Below are 24,821 nucleotides of genomic sequence, written 5' to 3' on the forward strand. Positions count from 1 at the left end.
AAAGAAGGACACGCACTCAGGAGGAGCTTTGGAGAGACAGCTCATTTATTGAAAGCAGGGTCAACCTTATATACTCTAAGGGGCAAGAAACAAACACCTCAAGGGGACTTTCAGAACGTACTTGCTCAAAGTGAGGAACGCACCCACACAAAGCTAACGCAACATAAAACAGGATGGCGATTCCTGTTGGCTGGAGCCCTGCTCCCTCCACTCTGCCCTGGCATTGTTTTACTGAGCTCATATTTGTTGCTGGGAAGCCAAAAGGGGAACTTAGGGGGAAGGGCCGCCTACCGCTCCACCTGCTGGGGTCAAGTCTCAGGAGCTCAACCCTCACTCTAGCTGTCCCCAACTATGCCCCTGCAATATGTCCCACAGGTTTTAAGGTGGAGATATGTCTTCATGAGCAATTTCCCCTTGCTTTTAGCAAGTTAAAGGATGTGGGCTTCTTGGGTCAGAGAGACAGTATTGTGAGTTTTGGCACTTACCTTGCATGCAGCCAGCCAGGTTCCGTCACTGGCATCACATATGGTCCCCCTAGTCTGCCAGGAGTGAACCCCGAGCAGAGCCAGGCGTGGCACAGAAACAAACAAACAAACAGAAGAGGCTTTCCAGCAAGTTCCACCTGGACAGAAAAGCACCGCCGTGAGCCGTGCATCTTCCCAACAAGACCTGGACCTCAGGACTGGGCCCCTTATCCCAGGGAGCTTTCTTGGACAGAGGCTGCTCCTTACAGCTTTAGCTGATGTTCTTAAAGGTTCCTGCTCTTTCACTTACGAGCCACTCTTTCATGACTCCAATCTCCTATATATTTCAATATTCTTGACTTCAGTTTTTATTTTTCTTGATTTATTGGTTTGGGAGCTGCACCAGCTGTACCTGTAGTTCACTCCTGGCTCCATGCTCCTGGTTGTGCTCAGGGGGATCTTCTTTATTGCTGGGGATCAAGTTCAGGTTGGCTGTATACAAGACAAGCTCCTTACCTACTGTTACTGCCTATCTGACCCCAAATTCTTAATTTAAATACTAACGGTTCAAATCATTCTCTCCTGATTAGACCTTGACCAAACACCCTGGCCATCAGTAGCCACTGAGCTCTCAGCAGGTGACCAGTACCAAATTTGACCAAGTGAAATGGGGCCATTTTGGACCTTCCAGACTATTGAGGACCCTGTATAGCATCAAGTAAAATTTCCCAGTAGGCCTACAGAATCACGGGAAACAGTGTTTCAAGCCTCTGAGCCTTAATCATGTTTTGTTTTGTTTTGTTTTGTTTTTGCTTTTTGGGTCACACCCGATTATGCACAGAGGTCACTCCTGGCTCTGCACTCAGGAATTACCCCTGGCGGTGCTCAGGGAACCATATGGGATGCTGAGAATAGAACCCGGGTTGGCCGAGTGCAAGGCAAATGCCCTACCCGCTGTGCTACCGCTTCAGCCCCATCCTTAATCATGTCATAAACCTCTAGATTTCAGAGTGATTAGCGATATGCAACAGATATCTGAGCCCCACACAACCCATTAGTTCTTTGGGGTCAGAGGGGTAAAGGTACTTGCCTGGAGCATCAACCTTCCAGACGAGGAAGTCGAATAACATGCCCATGATTACAGAGCCACACGGGGCTGACCTGGGTGTGTGTGAACAAACACCCTCTTAGACGCATCATCTCACTCCAGGAGCCACAAGCACCCTCCTGGGAAATAGTTTACCTCCACCCTTCTCTAATGCCAAGGAGAAAGACTCGTTTCACAGGAGGGAAACGGGGAAAGACGCCTCCAGGTGTGAGTTTGAGCCTCACCCATGCTGCCAGGGTCTTCTTGCCCTTTATCCCTCATGTTCTTGCCACACTTCCCCTCTCCAGAAGTGCCTCTGAGCTTGGCATTGGCTTGCCTGGAGACAGCTTCCATTGCTTCCAGTTGGGGTGGAGGTGGGGTGCTACTGCATCTTGTGGGTAGAGGCCAGTGACCCCTAACAGAGCTACACTGTGCTGAACAACCCAGGGCAAAGAATTCTCCAGCCAGGAGAGTCCATGAAGACCCAGCAGAGAAACCCTGTGGAGAGGAACCAGGACACAGAGAAGTCCCCACCCACTCAGCCCTGTGTCCACAGTTCAGCGAGCAGCGCCTGCCATCATTTTCACTTGAGTGGGGAGGTTCTGAGAAAACCTCCGGCAGGAAGCACCCCAGAAGCCCCCTGCCTCCCCCCTCCCCATGCCCCGGCGCTTTTCAGGACTCAGCACCAGGTTTGATTGGCTGCAATTACTTTATTGGAGACACAGCGTGAAACAAAGGCATGCATGCGGGGCGGGTGCTCGCGTCACTGGCTTTGTAGAAGCTTCTGTGGCCTGAGAGGCTCTCTCCTCCCCCGGGTCATGCCCCCACAGAGTTACAGACACGCTGCCCTCTGTCCCCGCCCCATCCGCAGGTTCCCAAGAAGTGCGGGCAGGGAGATTCAGGGCAGGACCAGGCGGGACCAAGACTCCAGCAAAAATAACAAAAGGCAGCAGAAAGGAGTCCGCAGCACGGCAAATCGGCTACTAGGAAAGACTACCAGAAAGATGCCCAGGTGCCCCCAGCTCCGCCCAGGGGCGACTGACGGATGTTGCACAGAGGGAGCGTTTGAGAGCAAAGAGCATCGCCAAATCTGTTGACTGGCTCGGTGGAGGAGCGGAGGTGGGCGTGGTCTTTCGGCGCGATGGGCGTGGTCCGGGCGTGGTGGGCGTGGTCCTGCCTGAGGGGCGTGGTCTTCCCCGGGTGGGCGGGAAGGAGGGCGTGTCCTGTCCGAGGGGCGGGACTAGGGGCGGGTCCTGGCCGCCGAGGGGGCGGGGCCGCACTCTTGCCTGGGCCGCGCCTCCTAGCACCTCTTACAGCCCACGCTGCAGGCGCTGGCCCCGCCGCACGGGGCACAGGGGGCACAGGTGCCCACCACCATGTTGCCGCTGCAGGGGGCACTGCAGACGCTGGTGGTGACAGCAGGGGCAGAACCGGAGACGCAGAGATCTCCACAGACGACGCCACCGCGGGAGCTGCTGACGCCTGGGATGAGGTGGAGGGGGGCGGGAGAGAGAACAGGCGTCAGGCACTGCCACCGCCTGGCAGCTTAGGGGGCGACGCGAAACTGTCCCCTCCCCAGAGGCACTGGGACCACCCGGGCTGGAGAAGGGAAGGGCTACTTACAGACATTCACGGAGCCAACGCCCTCGCACAACCTGTTGGGAGAGGAAAGGGGAGACTGAGGTCAGAGCCCGGAGAGGTGGCTGGGAAGGTTACCTCCAGGGCACTTGCCAAGGGGGAAGGAGCACTGGGCAGGATCCGGACCCTAGCGTAGCCCGGAGGCAGCTGGGCTTCCTAGGGCAGAATCCCTAGGGCATCAGGCTCCCAACCTAGGTTTCTGCTGCGAACTTTCAGATTTACCATTCCCCTCCCCCGCTCATAAATCAGTAGCAGGAAAATCCCCTAGTTCCACGGAGAGGAAGAAATCAGAAGCTGCCTGCTGCCCCAGAGTGCTCAAAGCTAGGGCACACTGAGCTTGAGGGGCAGGAATGCTCTCTCCCCTTGTCTGCGAATGCATTTGTGGGACAGAGCACTGGTGTCTGAGGTGGCTCGAATTCATGTGACAAGAATGTGCCTTCAGGAAGACAGATGTTTGTATCTAGTTTTCTCCCCATTGCAAAGCCCCTCCGTCTAAAACAGTACGGTAAGTCCTCAATTCAAAGTCATTTTGTTATAGAATTGATAAGAAAAAAGGAAACCTGTTCATTATTCAATCAGTTCATCATATGTTGCTTCCCTTTAAGTCTTTTCCCCAAAATTTATCTCTGATGCTCCCATCAGAGCATCCTGAAGAGGAGTGTACTATTCTATTCACTGGACTCAGTACTATGGTTATCGTGCTATTAATAACTTTTTAGCTTGCTATCAATATCATATTATTAATATATTCTGCGCGCCTGGCTCAATCGACAGCAGTTGGATGAGTGAATGGGCTTTTAGGGTCTATTTTGAATGGCCTCAGAGCTTGTCCTGGCATATGCTGCTACAGCGGGGTCAGAGGTCACACAGCATCTCCCTCTCCCTCTGGGAGGGCCGTCCTGAGCTAAGGGCTGGCTCTTAAAGACAAATTAAACATTTTCTCAATCGGACTGAAGAGCGAGTACAGCAATAAGGTGCTTGCTTTGCACACAGCTGACTGGGTTTGAACTCAGGCACCCAGTATGGTCCTCTGAAGCCCACCAAGAGTGACCCTTGAGTGCAGAGCCAGGAGTAAGCCCAGAGCACTTCTTGGTGTGACCAACCCCCCAAAAAAAATTAAAATTCTTTAAAAATTAAAAATTTATATAAAGAATAGCCTTAGAGATTCTCTACTCCAATGTACTCTTTTGACAAAGGGGGGAAACTGGGACCCAGAGAGAGAGGCAAGGTTGAAATTAGGGGCTCCCACCGCACCAGAGAGAACTGTCTCCTCAAGAGAAAACAGGCGACGCTCTCTGAGCCTGGTGCAGGGGTGGCGGGAATGTGCTTGATGCCGCAAGCAGGGCAGCCCCCCATCATCGTGCCCTTCCCCAGGGAGCCCCCGTGGTCTCCGAGCACATCCCCAGGGCAGAGGGCCGGCTCACAGGTTTCCGTGCTGCCTCCTGCAGTCCTTTAAGGTCCACTCACACTCTTAGAATGATCCACCTCAAGCTCTCACGGAGGAAGCCCCACCCACACCCTGGCTCTCCACCAGGCACATCTGCATGCCTAGTGCATTAGGGATCTGCCCCCAGCCCCAGCAGCAAGACCAGGACTCCCAACTCCGAGCCTGTGCACAAAGGCCCCTCTACACAGGATCTTGCTGGCTGTTCTCACCCGCCAGGTGCCTGCACCCAGTGCCAGGGATCTCGCTGTGCAGAGGAAGGCTCAGGGTGGGCATGGAGGAAAGGGGGAAATACTCTGATATGGTTTGTCCCTGTAGTGAGTATTCTGGTGTCTTCTGGGGGGATATGGTCACTTCCGCCAAAGAGCAAAGAGCAAGCAAACCACCTGACTTTTGCATCGATGTCCCAGAGAAAGTGGCTGCTGTTTGTCTATCCTTGGTCCTGCTGTCTGTCTGTCTCGGTCCTGCTGTCTGTCTGTCTCGGTCCTGCCTGCTTCAGTGCAATGCCACCATGGGACTGGCTATGAACTAAGAGAATGGTGTGGGTTTACGAGACTACTAAAGTGGTTCTGGTGGGCTCAGCCTGAGTCCTGTGACAGTCAGAGGCCACAGGCCAGAGGGTCCTGAAGGAAGAGGAGTCTCGAATGCCCCCCTGAACCCCCAACTCAGGGTGCATCTCAGGATCAGGAATGAGAGCCAGGTTTCCCCACTGTGAAGCATATTGGATATTACCCCCACCCCATACTCTGGGGGCAGGAGGGACTGACCAGAGCTATAAACACACCCAAAGGACTGACTCAAATTACCTGTCCAGCTGCAGGATGGGGAGGTTTGGAAACGGGAATCAGGTGAAGCCAGGAGAATGAGGGAGAGGACCTGAGAACCCAGCGGCCTGGGAGAGACACTGGCTACAGAACCCACCTCTGCTCCTCGCCCTCCAGCAGGCGCCGGTAGGTGGCGATCTCGATGTCCAGGCCCAGCTTGGAGTTCATCACCTCCTGGTACTCCTTCACCAGGCACGCCATATCCTGCTTGGCCTTCTGCAGGGCCTCCTCCAGGCCGGCCAGCTTGCACTTGGCGTCACACAGGGCCGCCTCGCCCTGCTGCTCAGACTGGGACACGGCAGCCTCCAGCTTGGAGTTCTGGGGGGGAGAAGGGGTCAAGGGGGCTGTGGACCCTCTGTTCGTTTCCCAGTGTGTCCAGTCCCTCCGCCCGCTGGAAGCCCAGAAGCAGCCTGAGCCCCTCCATGGGCCTCCCTCGGTGCCCCTCAAGGCCCACCCTGCTACCAGGCGAGCAGGGAGGGACATCCAGACAAGGACACACAGTCCAGGAGGTCTGGCTGGCCGCGGTCACTCTGGCCCAGGTCGACAGGACCCTACCTGGCACTTGGCGTTCTCCACCTCGGCCGTGAGCCTCTGGATCATGCGGTTCAGCTCGTTGATCTCCTCCTTGGTGCGGCGCAGGGTCTCCCCGTGTCTGATGACGGTGGCCTTCATCTCCTCACACTGGGGCAGAGGGACAGAGAGGCCTGAGACTCAGGACGGGGGGTGCCGCCCATCGGGACCCCCAGGTGAGAGTGCGGGCTGTGCAGTGCCCAGCTTGAGCAACAGTACATGCCCTGCCCATCCCTGGGGGTCAGTGTCCCGGGCAGGAGCAGCCGGTGCCTGTCTGTGCTTCAGGTGGCCTGAGTGGGAGCAGGGCCGGTGCCTCTCACCTTGCTGCGGTACCAGCTCTCGGCCTCGGCCCGGCTGCGGCTGGCAATGTCGTCGTACTGGGCCTTGATCTCGGCGATGATGCAGTCCATGTTCAGGTCCCGGCTGTTGTCCATCTTGACCACGACCGAGGTGTCTGAGATGTGGGCGTTGAGCACGCGGATCTCCTGCAGGGCGCAGTGGAGGGTCAGGGGGCTGCTTGTTGCGGGACCCTCCCCACCACTGCTGAGGTCTCCAGCCCCAACCCTTCTGACAGCCTCCAGGCTACAAGGCTACTCCCTGTCCACCCGCATGAGGACACGGGCCCGCCGGGTGCTGCCCACTGTCCTGGCCGGGCCTCACCTCCTCGTACAGGCGGCGCAGGAAGTCGATCTCCTGGGTCAGCGCCTCCGCGTTGGCCTCCAGGTCCGACTTGCGCAGGTAGGCACAGTCCACGTCCTGAAAGTGGGGTCTCCTTGAGCGCAGCTGGCCCCGACCGTCCCCCGGGTCCTCGCCCCTCGCTCATTCCGGGGTCAGGGCGGCTCCTCTCTGTCCCCACTGAGACTCCAGCCCTGCTCCCACGCAAGGCAAGGCACCGCCATGTCCACCCCGAGGTGGCCAGGCCACACTGCCTGAAGCAATGCTCACCCCCACCTTGCATGGGGCCCATCCAAGCCCGCCAAGGCCACCATCCCCGACCGAGTCTCCCCACAAGTGCTGTCCCTCTCAGTCCCTGTCAGGGCCCGGCCCCAGTCAGGGTCTCACCTTCTTCAGGGCCACAAACTCATTCTCAGCTGTCGCTCTCAAGCAGACTTCCTCCTCGTACCTGGGGCAGAGCAGGGCCAGAGGTCATGCCAGCAGCCGCCCGGCTCCCACCCATGCCAGCCAAGGGGCTTGTGGCCCCTCCCTCCCAGCCAGGGCCCCGCAGCCCCTGGGCCTTCCAGATGTCTTGGGATTGTCAGACCCTGTCCACGATGGCTGGGGGTGACGGGGCCCCTGGGCCTCAGTGCCCGGTGCCAAGCCTCTCTGAGTCTCCCCAGCACCCAGCACTCCCAGGACGGACAGCATCCCCTTGTGGTCCAGCAGCCCCGGGCCCCTGCCTGTGTCTGCCAGGCTCAGGTGTGGGGGAGGGGGAACCCAGAGACTGTGGCTCACACACTGGAGGCCGGGGGCACACAGAGGCAGGACCATCCCCCGAGGGAGCAGAGCTCCCACGGGGTCACAGGCCTGGCAGGGAAGCAGCAGCTGTGCCCACAGTGCTCAGGAGCTGCTGGCCCCAGGGTCCGAGTAGGGAGCCCGAGGCACAGCCAGGGGTCCCGGGGATCTGGGCCCTCCTCCTGGGCCTGATCCTGCCACGCAGGCCCCTGAGCCCGCCCCAGCCCCAGCCCCGCCCCACACTCACTTCTTCTTGTAGCCCTCCAGCACCTCCTGCACGTGGTTGAGCTCGGAGGCCAGCCTCCCGCTGTCGGCCTCCACGCACTCGGCCTCCCGCCGCAGCGTCTCGATGTAGCCCGAGAACAGCGGCTCCAGGTTGCTCTCGCAGCACTTGCGGCTCTGGTAGAACTGCCACTTGGTCTCCAGCAGCTTGTTCTGCTGCTCCAGGAAGCGCACCTAGGGGGAGGGGGAGCAGGCGGGGCTCAGAGGGCTACTGTGGGTCTGCGCCCTGCTGGGGGGCCGTGGGGGAGCGAGGGCGACTCTAAGGACACTCCCGGGCCCTGAGCTCTGCAGGCCTCAGGCCAGGGGCTCCGCTCAGCAGGATGCACACGCGGGTCAGGCCAGGGAAGGCAGAACCTGCCCGGCCTCCCGCCGCCCTGTCCTGGGGTGGGCGCGAGGGGACAGTCCACTCTCTGGCCTCAAACACCGTGTCGGGGACGGTGCTGGCTGCTTTGCACAACTGCTAGGCCGGGGCCGGGCCCTGGGCAGACCGGCCAGTGTCTGCTCAGCTGGGTCAGCGTCCGGACTGTAGGTGGCGTCTGGCCTGGGGGGACGGAGGACTCGGCCCCTCACAGGCAAAAGTCCCCATTTGTGAGCACACTCGGGGTGTCTGGGGACACCTCAGCGAGATGAAGCCACGGGCTCTGGGGGCAGGGCTCAGCCCCTGACCCCTGTCCTCCACTGAGGCCAGTGCACACCCCTGTCCCCCCTCCAGGCAGGGGACCCTTCCTCAGCCTGAGCTGTGCAGGGCGGGAGGGTTTCTGAAGCAGCTGCCACTTTCCTCCCGTTTCCCCAAATGCAGGGTCTGTCTCCCGTCTGCAGTGCGGCCCTTCCCGCCAGGCTCTGTCCCTCTGCACTCTCCGAGGGTCTGGACAGCCCTGCCCGCCTCTGTGTTGTCTGCCTCTCGCACTGGACTGAGAGCTCCTGGAAGGCGAGGTCTTCCTGCCTCTCCCCTCACAGCTCAGCCTGAGGGTTTATGTGGAGTTCAGGTAGGGTTTGATCAGGGCCACCCACCTTGTCAATGAAGGCAGCGAACCTATTATTAAGACTCTTAATCTGCTCCTTCTCCTCCTGCTTCACGCACTGGGCGTTGGGGTCGATCTCCAGGTTGAGGGGCGTGAGGAGGCTCTCATTGACAGACACGGTGGTGATGCAGGGCGGGCTGGGCCCACACACCCCCCCAGAGCGGTACCCGAAGCTGCTTCCACAGGAGCCGGCGCGGAAGCCCCCGCAGACGCTGCGGCTGCCGAAGCCCCCGGTGATGCCCCGGTAGCAGGAGATGCCGCGGTAGGGGGCGGCCGTGATGCAGCAGCGGCCGGGCCGGGGCCCACAGGCCGAGGCGCAGCTGAAGGAGCTGCCACAGTATGATCCACAAGTCATGGTGTTTCTTTGGGCACAGAGGGCTCTGAGGAGCTGGATGTCCTAGTGCAGGACCGAGAGAACTAAATGTTTACGTCCGGGTGGATTGGGCCTTTTATATATCCGAGAAGCCTGATGCACCCATGGGGCTGGAAGCAATTAGGCTCCCTAATTGGCTTGGGTTGCTTAGCCTCTGATGCTCCTCCCTAATGTCCCTAATTGGGAGCCAACGTGGCAGATGTTTATGGCCTTTTACCCTAAACTGCACAATTTTGGGCTTCAAAGGGCCAGCTCACCTGCCCCAAACGCCCCAGTACAGTTGGCCAAACTGAGGGATTGGAAAATGAGTGTGTGATGCCCAAAGGGCATGGCTATACCCCCTGAGGCCCAGGGTGAGGTCAGTGGCGCTGTCCACGGTGCTGATGGGCCGGCCCTAGAGTTTCTACGAGTGTAGGCTTGTAATGCGGAGTGGGGTTTGTGGGTCGGAGCACTTGCTTCTCTCACACTCAGAGCCAGCTTTTGTACCTCCAAAGACCCACTCTCCACAGCCTCACTCGGAGACCCCTGAAAAACCAACACCTGGGGCCGAGTCCTTCACCTGGACACATATTTCTGTCTGTGCCCCTGTTTCTGTCCATCCGTCTCCTCTCACAAATCTCACACACACCTGCTTGCTCACTCACTGACCTACCCCACTTGCACAAAGATCAGTCCTAGATCAATTTTTTGACCTTGTTGATCAGCCTCCACTGAGACGAGGAGCCCTTGGAGGGTTCCATGGGCCCCTAGGAGCACAACATTGGCCCAGCGACCCCAGGAATGCCCCACACCCAACAATGGTTGAGCATGAATGGTTTGTTCACGCTTTACCTTAAGCTTCCATGTTTCCTCTGGGTCCAAGAAGCCCTCAGCACGGGGGCTGGAGAGATAGCACAGTGGGTAGGGTGTTTGCCTTGCATGCAGCCGGAGTCAGATTTAATTCCCAGCATCTCATAGGTTCCCCAAGCACCGCCAGGACTAATTTCTGAGTGCATGAGCCAGGAGTAACCCCTGTGCGTCCCTGGGTGTGACCAAAAAAAAAGAAGAAGAAGCCCTCATCTCGCTTCTGGGAAGATCTATTATTTGTTTTTATCAGAGAATCAATCTATACGGAGTACTACAAAGAAAGTATCTCTGCCTGCACCATCAGCATCCTGAAAACTGCTTACTCACAGGCAACACCCTTCCCCTCTGCAGAAGTTTTCTCAGTAACCTGGGACAGTGTTAGAATGCACCGGAGTGGTGTGGATCTTTCATGTGGAGCTTGAACCCAAAAGGGCTGCATAGAACCCCAGACACTGGTGACTCAGTAGAAGCTGAGGGAAAGCCCTGTTCCTCTGGGAAGCAGAGTGTTTCCCATCCAGCACTGCCTTGGAGACTTAGAGGGTATTTATGAACCTAGAAAACTCCGGAGTATAGACAACATGTTTCTATAAGCATCAAGAAACTGGAGGCTCCAAACTTACTCTCAGAGATCATGTTGGGCTCCAATCTGAATGAACAGAATTGTTTTGGATTACATAGAACAAATTAAATAATAAAAAAAATAAACACCGTGGGGCTGGAGTGATAGCACAGCGGATAAGCCGTTTGCCTTGCACGCAGCCGACCCGGGTTCAATTCCCAGCATCCCATAGGGTCCCCTGAGCACCGCCAGGAGTAATTCCTGAGTGCAGAGCCAGGAGTAACCCCTGTGCATTGCCAGGTGTGACCCAAAAAGCAAAAAAAATAAATAAATAAACACCCAAGAGCGTCATACATATAAGAATAATGTTTTATAACACCTTTATTTCAACTGTGGTTTGGGATGGAGAGACAGTATAGTGGATAGGACACTTGCCTTGCACATGACCGGCCTGGGTTTAATGCCTGTCAGGCACCCCATGTGGTCCCCTGAGCCTTGTCAGGAGTGATCCATGAATGCAAAGTCAGGAGTAAGCTGGCTGAGCACTGCTGGCTTTTAAAAAAATTCCTGTGTGTATATGTGTACTTACATCCTCAGCAAAATTTTTTCCTAACATGATTGCAACCAAATATCTTTAAATCATGGGATCTGTTAATACAGACCCGTGGGCCAGAGAGAAGCGCAAAAGGATGTGTGCATCCTCTGCATGCTGCACTCCAGGTCCCATCCCAGGCACTGCACGGTCCCCTGAGCACTGCCAGGTGTGACTCTGAAACAAACAGCAACATTAGCAAAGGTTACGTACAAACCCAGAAGCCAGGAGCTGGCTTAGCACTTTGGGCGAACGCTCAAGGACCAGAGATTAAACTCCAGCCCCCATGCTGACCCCGACACCTGGGTGTCCCTGGAGACCCCCAAGGAACTCCATGTCCTCAGCCCTAGCACTGAACCAGCAGGCTCTGGTGGCTAATTATCGCCAGGAGTGACCTCCAGGCCCTGAGCACTGCCTGAGAGTATCCCCTCCCCCACCCCGTCCCCCAAAAATGCAGGCCCAGATTCCAAACTGTCGAGTTTTTTAATCCACCTCTGCCACTTTCTAGCTGCATAACCTCAGGCAATGACTGAACCTCTGTGCCTCATTTTATGATTTGTAGAATGGGGATGATAATAGCCCCCCACCTCATAAAGTTGTTGTAAGGATTAAAAGAGTTAATCCATGTAAACCACTTAGGAAAGCCTGACACATTCTGAGTGTGTATAATCATATTGGTAGTTGTTGTCGCTGTTGTGGTGGTGTTAGAACAGAGCTGAGGTGGCCGTGGGGCGGCAGTTCCAGCTGCCCTGACGTTCCAGGGTTCATGGGACGGGCCAATTCCTGCTCCTCTACCATCTCGCTCAAATCCCACTAGCACCTATCTTAGTGCTTCCCTGCAGGATGCGAGCAGGAAGTAACTTAACCCCTTCGTGGACGGTGCTGCCCGGGGCACACCGTCAGTGCTCGGGAAATACATCCTGTGTGGAGTGAGGCCAAGGGGTGGGAGAACATCTGTCCTGGCTACTACGTCTCAGCCAGAAAAGAACTCCAGGACCCAGTGATGTGACCCGGTGTCAATTCAGGTGCAAAGCCTCTAACTCAGTCCCCCGACGGTATTGGACATCATCCAGTGGACCCCTGAGCTCTGCCACTGTGACCCCCCCTATGCCAGCCCTGGCAGAAGAGGAGATGGGGACACGAGCGTAGAAATCGGGGAGGCAGCACGCAGGGACACAGGACCCATGTCGCTGCTAGGATTCTGCTCCATGAGCCAGGGCTGATGCCTGCCGCCTCTCTCCAGGACCTGGAAGTATGGAAACATGTTTCCATGTACTGGGAAGAGCACGTACACTCTGCTGGCAGGTGTGGAAGCGCTGAACCTTTTATTTATTTTATTTTATTTTATTTTATTTTATTTTTGGCTTTTTGGGTCACACCCAGCGATGCACAGGGGTTACTCCTGGCTCTGCACTCAAGAATTACCCCTGGCAGTGCTCAGGGGACCATATGGGATGCTGGGAATCGAACCCGGGTTAGCCGAGTGCAAGGCAAATGCCCTACCCGCTGTGCTATCGCTCCAGCCCCTGAACCTTTTTTTCAAATAAAGCTCTTGTGCCTTCTGTCACCAAGAGGGAAACTGCGCCGTCAGGGAGTGAGTGTTCATGTGACACCAGGCAGCTGCGCCTGAGAAACGGCCCCCGGGGAGGTGTTTGGCGGAGCATAGGAGAGGCTCTGCTCAGAGTCACAACTGCCCGACACCGACTGACGACCGCGGTAACTCACCCGGGGACAGGGGGTCACACAGGCGTGGAGAGGCTGGAAGGGGGCGCCTCACTCAGGAGCCCTGCTCCTCTCCCGTCCTAGGCCAGCGTGGGAACCGACATGTCGCCTTGTCAGGGGAGTCCAGCTCAGGGCCGCCCCTCCCCCGCCCTCCTGACGGATGATTCTCCCTCTGTTCTCTCACCCGACCATTTCCTCTAAGACTTCTCCCCCTCCACTGGTCCTCCATCACCCATCACCCCGCGCCCCGACCCCGTCTTCCACGCCTCCCATCTCTCTGTCCCTCCTTGTCCTTCGCAGTGGCCCTGGAGACTAATCATCTTAGACCAAGCATCTTCTCCATGGAAATGTGTCTCCTGCCCATTCTTTTCTTTTCTTTGTCTTTTGTTTATTTGGGGGCCACACCCACACACCTAGCAGGCTTACTCCTGGCTCTGCCCTCAGGAATTGCTCTGGGCCATGCTAAGGGGACCTTATAGAGTGCCGGGCTCAGGTTCTTACCCCATTCACTGGCTTTCCCCAAGGCTCCCATCATAACTCAAGCCAAGGCCTTCACTTTAGCCAAGGACACATTTTCACATTTTCTCACTTGATCTCTCCTTTAGACCCCCCCCCAGGAGTTAGGGCCATCTCCCCCCACCCACTCAGGAATGCCCACCCTCTGCAGAGCGTCACTCTGCCCCCGCCCCCCTCCCACCTGGAAGCTTTGTGCAATTAACCACCAAGCTTTGGTGGCTCCTTGACTCAGCACTAAAAATGCAGCTGGCACTCATTTCACTCACTCCACAAATATTTATTGAGCACCTACTGTGTGCCAAGCCCTTGGAACAGATTCAGGAACCGAACATCTGTACCAATCAGTGTGTAGGGGGAGGGGGCGGGTGTCTCTTTGTTTATGATCTGAACACAGGGCTTCTCTTGAGCTCACTAATCGGGAGAGTGCTCCTGTGTGGTCTTGTTCTAGAACACTGGAAGGAGCATGTGGAGAGCACTGGGCAAAGACCAGTGGGTGTTGCGTGCTAGATGCCTTACCTGTGTGGGATGTGAAGGCATCATGGCTCAGTGGCCATGTCAAGAAGACATGCTGGTCCCTTCTGAGGGTATCAGGTACACCAGGTTGGACGCCAGCCCTGGCACCACCTAAACAACCAAAGCAGGTCTCCTAACTTCCTAGGCCTCGGTGCCCTGCTCGCAAAGCTAGAATAATCACACATGCCTGCAAAGGTGACTGTAGATTTAAACATGTGGAAGCACAGGGTGCCATCAGTGTACCATATGATGTGGAGAAAGGTGAGCATCCAGAGATGATGATATCTTTGAAGTTTGGAACAAGGTTCATCAAACAGTTGGCAGTACTGAGTATATACTGCTTGTGTGATCTTTAACACAACCAGGCGCTCTAGACAAACTGTCGTACACTCAGGGCCAAGTAATAGTATGGCAGGTAGGGTGTTTGTTTTGCATGCAGTAGACTCGGGTTCAATCTCTGGCATCCCATATGGTCCCCAGAGCACTAACAGGAGTTATCTCTGAGTACAAAGCTAGGAGTAAGCCCAGGACACAGCCTGGTGTGGCCCAAAAGTTAAAAAAAAAAAAAAAAAGCTTGCACAGATAGACTAGAAATCGTGGGAAGAAACATTGTGGTGGCGCTGCTCCTAAAGAAGACTCAAAACCATCATGAGACCTCTAGTGTAGACGAATGAGCTTTATCCAGCAAATGATGCTGAACGTTGTTCAGAAGGAAGCCATCATCTGCTGACGTATGATGTTCAGAAACCACAAGTCGGAACACTATGTAGTTTAATAGATGCATATATTGGATCTAAAATTGTCTGGAAAATCAATGAAGGGCCCAGGATGATAACAAGGGGATTTAGGTGCACATGCAAAGCAATTCTGTCCCCAGGGACACAGCCCGCCCTGGAGGTTTCTAACAATAGCATCACCAGGCCTAATATCCTGGGTCCTAGTACAGAACCTCCCACTTGCTGGCAGAGGATCACTGGGAGTGTGGGTTCTCTGAGCATGCTGGTAAAGCCACACAGAAAGAAAACCAAAAGGGACAAAGAGATAATGCAGTGGGTGGGAACACCTGGTTTCAATCCCCGGCATCCCATATGGTCCTCTGAGCACCGCCAAGAGTAATTCCTGAGCACAGAACCAGGAGTAACTTCTGAGCATTTCAGGACATGGCCCAAAATAAAAAGAAGGAGGGAAGAAAGAAAGAAAGAAAGAAAGAAAGAAAGAAAGAGAAAGAAAGAAAGAAAGAAAGAAAGAAAGAAAGAAAGAAAGAAAGAAAGAAAAGAAAGAAGAAGAAAGAAAGAAAGAAAGAAAAGAAAGAAGAAAGAAAGGAAGGAAGGAAAGAAAGAGGAAGGAGAGGAAGGAAGGAAGGAAGGAAGGAAGGAAGGAAGGAAGGAAGGAAGGAAGGAAGGAAGGAAGGAAGGAAGGAAGGAAGGAAGGAAGGAAGGGAGGGAGGGAGGGAGGGAGGGAGGGAGGGAGGGAAGGGAGGAAGGAAGGAAGGAAGGAAGGAAGGAAGGAAGGAAGGAAGGAAGGAAGGAAGGAAGACCAAGAAAGGATCAATAAACCGAGGTCTGAGAGATCCTGCAGCTGATAAGGCACTTTCCTTTCCTTAAAGGTAGGTGACCCAGCTTCCATTCCCAGCACCACATATGGTCCCCAGAGTCCTTCCAGGAATGATCCCTGAGCACAGAGCCAGGAGTAAGCCCTGAGTACCCCCAGGTGGTCCAACTCCCACCCCCCACAAAAAAAAATAAAACTATGGGAGGAGATGAGAGATGGTCCAGTGGTGGGGGCACATGCTAAGCATGCACCCAGCCCAGATTCTATTCTTGGCATCGCAATGTGCCCTAAGTGTGCCAGGCTTGGCCCTGGGGGGCTCCAGTGCCAGCAGGATAGCCTCGGGGTCCCTGACATTGCACGCCCCCAGCCAGCGTTACTCCTTGGGCTGTCATGCCAAACTGATGGCCTGGAGAGCTTAGAATCACTGGGCCCCAAGAAAGAAAACCAAGGGAGTGACAAAACCCGAGATGCATGTTGGAAAGGGGTGCGGCAGAGTGAAGCCCACGGGAAGCTCCAGGAAGAACTACGGGGGCACCCCAGTTCCTCCCCAAGGCTGCACGTGTGTCCCCACACATCCCCAGAGAGCGGCAGGTCTCACAGTACACACCACTTTAACTTCCATAAAGCCCACCCTCCCCCCGCCTTGGCCACAGCGGGGCAACCCTCCGCTGCCCCACCCCACGCTTTTGCACTCGCAGAAAAACCTACAGGCTGAATCAGTTCTGAGGTCTTCCAACGTCAGCAGCAACAAATAGTGCCTGCAGCTGAAGGAAGCGCTGTCCCCTTTGACACTGCGGGTCTTGTTTTAGGTGCTTCTTTAAAACTGCTTAGCCAGGGCTGGCCACGAGTCATCGGCTCATGACTACGCAGGATATTTTTACAGGGAGTTATCCCGGGGACAGGGGCATTTGGGCGAGCTGCACCTTGACTCACGCTGCTTCTCTGCAGACACCTGGCCACCCGGCTGGCAGGGAGCTGCCCTGCTCAACTGTGGGCAGTGCCCAGATCTGCGGGTGAGGGGATGAAGGGCCTCGGAAATGCTGGCCCAGCTCCCCAAACACATAAAGTGACAGCAGGAGCCACACCCCACTGAAGCCTGGCACAGTGTGTGAGCCTCTGTCTCCTGTCTCCAAGCCTGATGATCCTTGACCTTCTGCACGGACATGCCCGGCCCTGCTCTCCCCACCCCTGCCGTCCATCCCTCCTGCCTCCCAGCAGTGGTACCATGCCCATCAGGCCTCTCTGCCCTTCGCCATCATTGTTCTTATCGTTGTTCTCTGCCTCCTGCCCGCCCGGGGACTGCTGGGGTGAGCACAGCTTCTCCAGCTAATCAGGTGGACGGGACTCGCTGAAGTTTTCATCCCCTTCCTTCAGTTCTAGGATGCAGGATCCTTCCCAACCTCCATGTACCCTCTGCCACCTCCCTTGCTCCCAACCCCCCAACCCTCTCTGACTCTCTCCGTCTTCCTTAGATTGTCTCCTCCCCACTCCTAGCCCCTCTCACCAGCTGCCTCTGCCCTCTTCAATTTGGCAGAGATTCATAAAGGTAGAAGCTGTCATTGCTGGGAGGCTGGAGCGATAGCACAGCGGGTAGGGCATTTGACTTGCACGTGGCAGACCTGGGTTCGATTCCCAGCATCCCATATGGTCCCCTGAGCAAGCACGGCCAGGGGTAATTCCTGAGTGTAGAGCCAGGAGTAACCCCTGAGCATCTCCAGGTATGACCCAAAAAGAAAAAAAAAAAAAGAAGTTGTCATTGCTGGTGGTGACAAGCTTCCCACTGTGGCCCCCCAGTCGGGGCACGAGTGCCCACCAGGTGGGAGAGTCTGGCCAAGTTATTTCACCTCCCTGAGCCTCCATTTCCTTGTCTCTGGTCATAGGACATACTTGACAGGGTCAGTGTGAGAATTGGTGATTATTTATGGTGCATAACAATGATCAGACAGCAGGTGGCCATAAAAAGAAAATAGCCCCTCCCTGGGGTAGAATCTGTGCGTCCTAGTGGCGTTGTAAAGAAGAAACTGTCCTCGAGTAATCTGCTGGTTCCCTGCCCCCAGTAATAGTAGAACCTGTCATTTAGGGCTTCCTACAGAGGCGCATCAAGAATTGTAGAGCATTGTTTATAAATACTGATTAAGATTTTCTTTTTTTTTTTTTTTTGGCTTTTTGGGTCACATCCGGTGATGCTCAGGAGTTCCTCCTGGCTCTGCACTCAGGAATCACTCCTGGTTGTGCTCAGAAGACCTTATGGGATGCTGGGAATTGAACCCAGGTCGGCTGCGTGCAAGGCAAACACACTACCCACTGTTCTATTGCTCCAGCCCCTGATTAAGATTTTCAATCTTAAACCTAATTGTGTCTGGGGCCAGAGCGATAAGTACAGCAGATAGGGCATTCGCCTTGCAAGCAGCCAACGCAGGCTCAATCCCTGGCATTCCACATGGTCCTCTGAGCCTGCCAGGAATGATTCCTGAGTGCAGAGTCAGGGGTAAGTTCTGAGCACTGCCACCTGTGGCCTCAAAACCAAACAAACAGACAAACAAATGGAAAAAAAAAGCTATTAGTGTCTCTGGACCAGCTTTGTGACATGGAACCTCTGTGATGGTGGGAATGGGCCCTGTGATGGTGGGATTCATGCACCCTATAAAGCAGCCCGGCCGCCCAGCCGCGTGTGCAAATGGGTGGCACAGTGAATGGCCCAACAAGACAATGTTTTAGCTATTGAAAAATTGAACCATAAATGGATACTAGGGGCCAGAGCAATAGTACAGTGAGCAGGGCACTTGCCTTACATGCGGCCAACCTGTGTTCAATCCCACAACACCACAGATGGTCCCCTGAGCACTTCCAAGAGTGTAGAACTAGGAGTAACCCCTGAGCATCACTGGGTGTGACCCCAAAACAAAACCTAACAAAATCAGAGGGGATACTAAATGATTTGGGGAATTATTGCTAGTTTTCTTGCATATGAAAATGGTAATTCCTAGTCTTAAGAAACAGAAGTATTTCAGGGTAACATGCCATAACCCTATAGCTATAAAAGAGCTGTGCATGTGTCAATGCAAATATATCCGTGTTAACGGGTAGGTTGAATCTACATCCCTTGCAAAAACATTTGCAATAAACACTGCTTAAACTACTGTTTCTCAGCCTTTCCCCACTGTGGCCCCTTCCTAGCCCTCTTACCTTCCTGTGGGCCCCTGTCCTGGTGTGGGCCCTTTCTGGGGCTGCGTCCCCTGATTTATGGGACGTTCACCTCTGACCCCCTTGGGTAATCCTGGGACCCACTGGGGAACCCAGCTTTGAGGAACTCTGGCTTAAACTCTTCTTTCTACTTTTGTATATGTGTAACACTCTCCTCATAAAGTTTGAAAAATCATAAAACACAAATATTTACTCAGCTTCGGCTGCTACCCTGGTATGGAAATCTCATGCTCTTCAGTTTCCTCTTGCTGCATGCAAGGCGAACGCTCTACACCCGATACTATTACTATAGTGATCACTACCCTATCGCTATCACAATGCTATACTATCACTCCAGCCCCAGAGGTGATCAGTTTTAAGATACAAAATTGGGAGCCAGTATTTTATCAACAATGCTATACTGGAAATAAGTCTCGGGGCCACCTGAAACAGGAGTATCCAGATGTATGTGAGAGAAGTCAGATGCCAATGGAATGGAACCTTCTAGATGTTCTTTGTAAAGACCTTTTCTGGGTTCCTTCCCCCCCCCGTCCCCCCGCACGGGGGCACCCATCCTTCCTTACCCACCGGCACGTGGCTTGCCGGCTCTGCTCACCTGGCCTCATTCCTGCCTCCCCGCCCTGCCCTGCCCTTCTCTCCCCGCAGCCTCAGAGGAGTGCACGCACCTGCTGGCGAGGCACTTTGAAGATGAAACATGCTAAATGCCCCTCCAGCCCATGGGGTTGGCATCCTATACACAGGGCAGGGTGCGGGCCACTCCAGCATTAAAGCACATTCTAGAGAGGCGTTGGACCCGGCCACCAGCCCAAGCCCATAAAGCACAAATTGCCCCAACTCCATCTGCATGGCCAAGCCCCTTTTCGGTTCAGCATAAATAGGCCTGAGGAGCCTCCAGGAGCACAAAGGAGTTTGCACCCAGACTCCAGAACTCTTCTCTGCACCCCACCACTCCACTCTCCAGAAGCAACATGACCTGCGGATCAGGATTTTGCGGGAGCCGTGCCTTCAGCTGCGCCTCGGCCTGCGGGCCCCGGCCCGGCCGCTGCTGCATCACGGCCGCCCCCTACCGCGGCATCTCCTGCTACCGGGGCATCACCGGGGGCTTCGGCAGCCGCAGCGTCTGCGGGGGCTTCCGCGCCGGCTCCTGTGGAAGCAGCTTCGGGTACCGCTCTGGGGGGGTGTGCGGGCCCAGCCCGCCCTGCATCACCACCGTGTCTGTCAATGAGAGCCTCCTCACGCCCCTCAACCTGGAGATCGACCCCAACGCCCAGTGCGTGAAGCAGGAGGAGAAGGAGCAGATCAAGAGCCTCAACAGCAGGTTCGCTGCCTTCATCGACAAGGTGGGTGGCCCTGATCAAACCCTTCCTGAACTCCACATAAACCCTCAGGCTGAGCTGTGAGGGGAGAGGCAGGAAGACCTCGCCTTCCAGGAGCTATCAGTCCAGTGCGAGAGGCAGACAACACAGAGGCGGGCAGGGCTGTCCAGACCCGCGGAGAGTGCAGAGGGACAGAGCCTGGCGGGAAGGGCCGCACTGCAGATGGGAGACAGACCCTGCATTTGGGGAAACGGGAGGAAAGTGGCAGCTGCTTCAGAAACCCTCCCGCCCTGCACAGCTCAGGCTGAGGAAGGGTCCCCTGTCTGGAGGGGGGACAGGGGTGTGCACTGGCCTCAGTGGAGGACAGGGGCCAGCGGCTGAGCCCTGCCCCCAGAGCCCGTGACTTCATCTCGATGAGGTGTCCCCAGACACCCCGAGTGTGCTCACAAATGGGGACTTTTGCCTGTGAGGGGCCGAGTCCTCCGTCCCCCAGGCCAGACGCCACCTACAGTCCGGACGCTGACCCAGCTGAGCAGACACTGGCCAGTCTGCCCAGGGCCCGGCCCCGGCCTAGCAGTTGTGCAAAGCAGCCAGCACTGTCCCCGACACGGTGTTTGAGGCCAGAGAGTGGACTGTCCCCTCGCGCCCACCCCAGGACAGGGCGGCGGGAGGCCGGGCAGGTTCTGCGTTCCCCGGCCTGACCCGCGTGTGCATCCTGCTGAGCGGAGCCCCTGGCCTGAGGCCTGCAGAGCTCCAGGCCTGGCCCAGGAGTGTCCTTAGAGTCGCCCTCGCTCCCCCACGGCCCCCCAGCAGGGCGCAGACCCCGAGTGGCCCTCTGAGCCCCGCCTGCTCCCCCCAGGTGCGCTTCCTGGAGCAGCAGAACAAGCTGCTGGAGACCAAGTGGCAGTTCTACCAGAGCCGCAAGTGCTGCGAGAGCAACCTGGAGCCGCTGTTCTCGGGCTACATCGAGACGCTGCGGCGGGAGGCCGAGTGCGTGGAGGCCGACAGCGGGAGGCTGGCCTCCGAGCTCAACCACGTGCAGGAGGTGCTGGAGGGCTACAAGAAGAAGTGAGTGTGGGGCGGGGCTGGGGCTGGGCGGGCTCAGGGGCCTGTGTGGCAGGATCAGGCCCAGGAGGAGGGCCCAGACCCCGGGGACCCCTGGCTGTGCCTCGGGCTCCCTCCTCGGGCCCTGGGGCCGGCAGCTCCTGAGCACTGTGGGCACAGCTGCTGCTTCCCTGCCCGGCCTGTGACCCCGTGGGGGCTCTGCTCCCTCGGGGGATGGTTCTGGCTCTGTGTGCCCCCGGCCTCCAGTGTGTGAGCCACAGTCTCTGGGTCCCCCCTCCCCTACTCTGAGCCTGGCGGACACAGGCAGGGGCCCGGGGCTGCTGGACCACAAGGGGATGCTGTCTGTCCTGGGAGTGCTGGGTGCTGGGGAGACTCAGAGAGGCTTGGCACCGGGCACTGAGGCCCAGGGGCCCCATCACCCCCAGCCATCCTGGACAGGGTCTGACAATCCCAAGACATCTGGAAGGCCCAGGGGCTGTGGGGCCCTGGCTGGGCAGGAGGGGCCACAAGCCCCTTGGCTGGCATGGGTGGGTGCCGGGCGGCTGCTGGCATGACCTCTGGCCCTGCTCTGGCCCAGGTACGAGGAGGAAGTCTGCTTGAGAGCGACAGCTGAGAACGAGTTTGTGGCCCTGAAGAAGGTGAGACCCTGGCCGGGGCCGGGCCCTGACGGGGACTGAGAGGGACAGCACCTGTGGGGAGACTCGGTTGGGGACGGTGGCCTGGGTGGGCTCGGATGGGCCCCGTGCAAGGTGGGGGTGAGCATTGCTTCAGGCTGTGCGCAGTGTGGCCCGGCCACCTCGGGGTGGACATGGGGGTGCCTTGCCTTGCATGGGAGCAGGGCTGGAGTCTCAGTGGGCCCAGAGAGGAGCCGCCCTGACCCCGGAATGAGTGAGGGGCGAGGACCCGGGGGACGGTCGGGGCCAGCTGCGCTCAAGGAGACCCCACTTTCAGGACGTGGACTGTGCCTACCTGCGCAAGTCGGACCTGGAGGCCAATGCGGAGGCGCTGACCCAGGAGATCGACTTCCTGCGGCGCCTGTACGAGGAGGTGAGGCCCGGCCAGGACAGTGGGCAGCACCCGGCAGACCCGTGTCCTCATGCGGGTGGACAGGAGTAGCCTCGTAGCCTGGAGGCTGTCAGAAGGGGCGGGGCGGGAGACCTCAGCAGTGGTGGGGAGGGTGCGGCAACAAGCAGCCCCCTGACCCTCCACTGCGCCCTGCAGGAGATCCGCGTGCTCAATGCCCACATCTCAGACACCTCGGTCGTGGTCAAGATGGACAACAGCCGGGACCTGAACATGGACTGCATCATCGCCGAGATCAAGGCCCAGTACGACGACATTGCCAGCCGCAGCCGGGCCGAGGCCGAGAGCTGGTACCGCAGCAAGGTGAGAGGCACCGGCCCTGCTCCCACACAGGCCACCTGAAGCACAGACGGGCACCGGCTGCTCCTGCCCGGGACACTGACCCCCAGGGACGGGCAGGGCTGCCATGTACTGTTGCTCAAGCTGGGCACTGCACAACCTGCACTCTCACCTGGGGGTCCCAATGGGTGGCACCCCCCGTCCTGAGTCTCAGGTCTCTCTGTCCCTCTGCCCCAGTGTGAGGAGATGAAGGCCACCGTCATCAGGCACGGGGAGACCCTGCGCCGCACCAAGGAGGAGATCAACGAGCTGAACCGCATGATCCAGAGGCTCACGGCCGAGGTGGAGAACGCCAAGTGCCAGGTAGGGTCCTGTCGACCTGGGCCAGAGTGACCGCGGCCAGCCAGGCCCCCTGGGCTGTGTGTCCTTGTCTGGATGTCCCTCCCTGCTCGCCTGGTAGCAGGGTGGGCCCTGAGGGGCACCGAGGGAGGCCCATGGAGGGGCTCAGGCTGCTTCTGGGCTTCCAGCGGGTGGAGGGACTGGACACACTGGGAAACAGACAGAGGGTCCACAGCCCCCTTGACCCCTTCTCCCTTCTTCCCCCCAGAACTCCAAGCTGGAGGCCGCCGTGTCCCAGTCTGAGCAGCAGGGCGAGGCGGCCCTGTGCGACGCCAAGTGCAAGCTGGCCGGCCTGGAGGAGGCCCTGCAGAAGGCCAAGCAGGACATGGCGTGCCTGGTGAAGGAGTACCAGGAGGTGATGAACTCCAAGCTGGGCCTGGACATCGAGATCGCCACCTACCGGCGCCTGCTGGAGGGCGAGGAGCAGAGGTGGGGCCTGACCCTGTGTTTCCCGTGTTCCACATCTCCCACCCACGCCTTTCATGACGTTTTACCCTTGAGCTGAACATGATATGTGGGCCTTGAATGTCCTGGTGTTGGGTTTAGGTTTTTTGGGGTTTTTTTTGGGGGGGGGAGTGTGGGGGTGTATTGGTGTGTGTGTGTGTGTGTGTGTGTGTGTGTGTCTGTGTGTGCGTGTGTGTGTGTGTCTTAACCAGAAATACTTGTGTGCTTGGAGGACTTCTCCTCTAAGCCCTGCTCTCTTTCCTGACTCCTTGGTTAAGCTTTTTTGTGTAGCTCTCTGTTGCCCTCCTGAGGATTCTCACCTGCCTGTTTCTCCCCCACAGGTTGTGTGAAGGTGTTGGCTCTGTGAATGTCTGTAAGTACCCGGCCTGGGAGAGCACCTCCCCCACCCCTGCCCCTACCCTCCCCCCCTAGCATGAATGAACTTGCAAAAAGCGTATTTTTCACTGAGACTCCTTTAAAAGAGGGTTTTGGCATCACAGCAGGAGGGATTTGGAGTCAGACAATAGGAAAACAGTACAGGGGCGGAGGGTGGAGGCCTGACCTAGCTTTGTCAAACCAAGATGTTCCTCCACAAAGGGAACACTTGCCTTGCATAAGGTGGACCCGGGTTCAATTCCCAGCACCCCATATGGTTCCCCAACACCGCTAGGATTGATCCCAGTACTGCTGGGTGTGGCAAAAAGAAAAAAAAAAGTTCTAACAGGTCCTGCCTTCGCCCAGGGGAGGTTGGTTCCCCCGAGCTGTGGATTCTGACTCTGCCCTTGTGCCCGCAGGTGTGAGCAGCTCCCGAGGCGGGGTCGTCTGCGGGGACATCTGCATGTCGGGCTCCCGGCCCGTGACGGGCAGTGCCTGCTGCGCCCCCTGCAGCGGGAACCTGGCGGTGAGCACTGGCATGTGCGCGCCCTGCGGAGGCGGCTCCTGCTCCAGCGGCTGCCGCAAATGTTAGGGACCCTGCACTGCCCGACCCCACCCTCCACAAAGAGGGTCCCTCTGGGGCATCACCACCCACTTCCCTAGCACTTTGTAAGATTCGCCCAGCCCTGGCTTCTCTCTCCCCCATGGGACGGCCCCTTCTGGCTCTCCTCAGGCTACCCCAGGAGGGCATCCCCTTGGCGCACACAGGCGGGGGACTCCAGGTCCGTGTGTCCCAGACCAGGGTCCCCCCCTCGGCTAGGGCCCCCCGTTCTCTCTCCTTCCCCCTCTGCTCTGTCCCTCTCTGTCTTGACTTGTGTGTTCAATAAATCAATGTCGCCAATTCTGAGCTGGTCTGTCTTCTGTTACCCTCCCCAGGGGCCCAGGTTTGGAAGGGTTCCCAAGTCACATGGCTTGGAGACAAACTGGGCAGGGGGTCTCTGGCTCCATCCTCTCTTGCTGGGCTCCTGGAAGTCTTCGTTTGACCCGGGGTTGTGCCGGGCACCTGCCTGGGTGACCGCAGCCACACTTAAGGCCTCTTGGTGCAGATGAAGGAGCCAGGGCTGAGTGCAGCCACCAGCAAGGGGCTCTACCATGCGTCGGGGGAGGGGTGGGGGAGGGGGTCCTGAGAGTAAGCTCTCTG

At 57.1% G+C, this 24,821-nt stretch overlaps 2 protein-coding genes and 1 pseudogene across 2 annotated transcripts; 2 read left to right on the top strand and 1 right to left on the bottom strand.

Moving 5' to 3' along the window:
* Positions 1-2,828: 2,828 nt before the first annotated feature.
* On the bottom strand, positions 2,829-9,138 carry LOC101542640 (keratin, type II cuticular Hb6). The gene is made up of 9 exons (XM_004601494.2): positions 8,773-9,138; positions 7,727-7,935; positions 7,090-7,150; positions 6,688-6,783; positions 6,348-6,512; positions 6,013-6,138; positions 5,555-5,775; positions 3,175-3,206; positions 2,829-3,033 (listed from the first exon to the last, which is right to left on the bottom strand). Exons 1-9 carry the CDS (start codon positions 9,136-9,138, stop codon positions 2,852-2,854), a joined length of 1,458 nt encoding a protein of 485 aa, XP_004601551.1. The 3' UTR covers positions 2,829-2,851.
* On the top strand, positions 4,016-4,127 carry LOC129403086 (small Cajal body-specific RNA 11; annotated as a pseudogene).
* A 10,489-nt stretch (positions 9,139-19,627) lies between the features above and the next one.
* On the top strand, positions 19,628-24,353 carry LOC129402138 (keratin, type II cuticular Hb1). Its single transcript, XM_055127328.1, has 9 exons — positions 19,628-19,999; positions 20,835-21,043; positions 21,618-21,678; positions 21,992-22,087; positions 22,262-22,426; positions 22,640-22,765; positions 23,010-23,230; positions 23,587-23,618; positions 24,040-24,353. Exons 1-9 carry the CDS (start codon positions 19,628-19,630, stop codon positions 24,210-24,212), a joined length of 1,455 nt encoding a protein of 484 aa, XP_054983303.1. The 3' UTR covers positions 24,213-24,353.
* Positions 24,354-24,821: the final 468 nt, after the last annotated feature.

The sequence above is a fragment of the Sorex araneus genome, chromosome 2 (genome assembly GCF_027595985.1).
Source record: "Sorex araneus isolate mSorAra2 chromosome 2, mSorAra2.pri, whole genome shotgun sequence".
Taxonomy (NCBI): domain Eukaryota; kingdom Metazoa; phylum Chordata; class Mammalia; order Eulipotyphla; family Soricidae; genus Sorex; species Sorex araneus.

Coding starts and splice junctions, on each gene's coding strand:
- LOC101542640 (XM_004601494.2), bottom strand. CDS start 9,138: ATGACTTGTGGATCATACTGTGGCAGCTCCTTCAGCTGCGCCTCGGCC. Junction 7,151..7,726: donor CTGGAGGGCTACAAGAAGAA/GTGAGTGTGGGG, acceptor GCTCTGCCCCAG/GTACGAGGAGGAAGTCTGCT. Junction 5,776..6,012: donor TGGAGAACGCCAAGTGCCAG/GTAGGGTCCTGT, acceptor TCTCCCCCCCAG/AACTCCAAGCTGGAGGCTGC.
- LOC129402138 (XM_055127328.1), top strand. CDS start 19,628: ATGACCTGCGGATCAGGATTTTGCGGGAGCCGTGCCTTCAGCTGCGCC. Junction 22,088..22,261: donor TGCGGCGCCTGTACGAGGAG/GTGAGGCCCGGC, acceptor TGCGCCCTGCAG/GAGATCCGCGTGCTCAATGC. Junction 23,231..23,586: donor CTGGAGGGCGAGGAGCAGAG/GTGGGGCCTGAC, acceptor TCTCCCCCACAG/GTTGTGTGAAGGTGTTGGCT.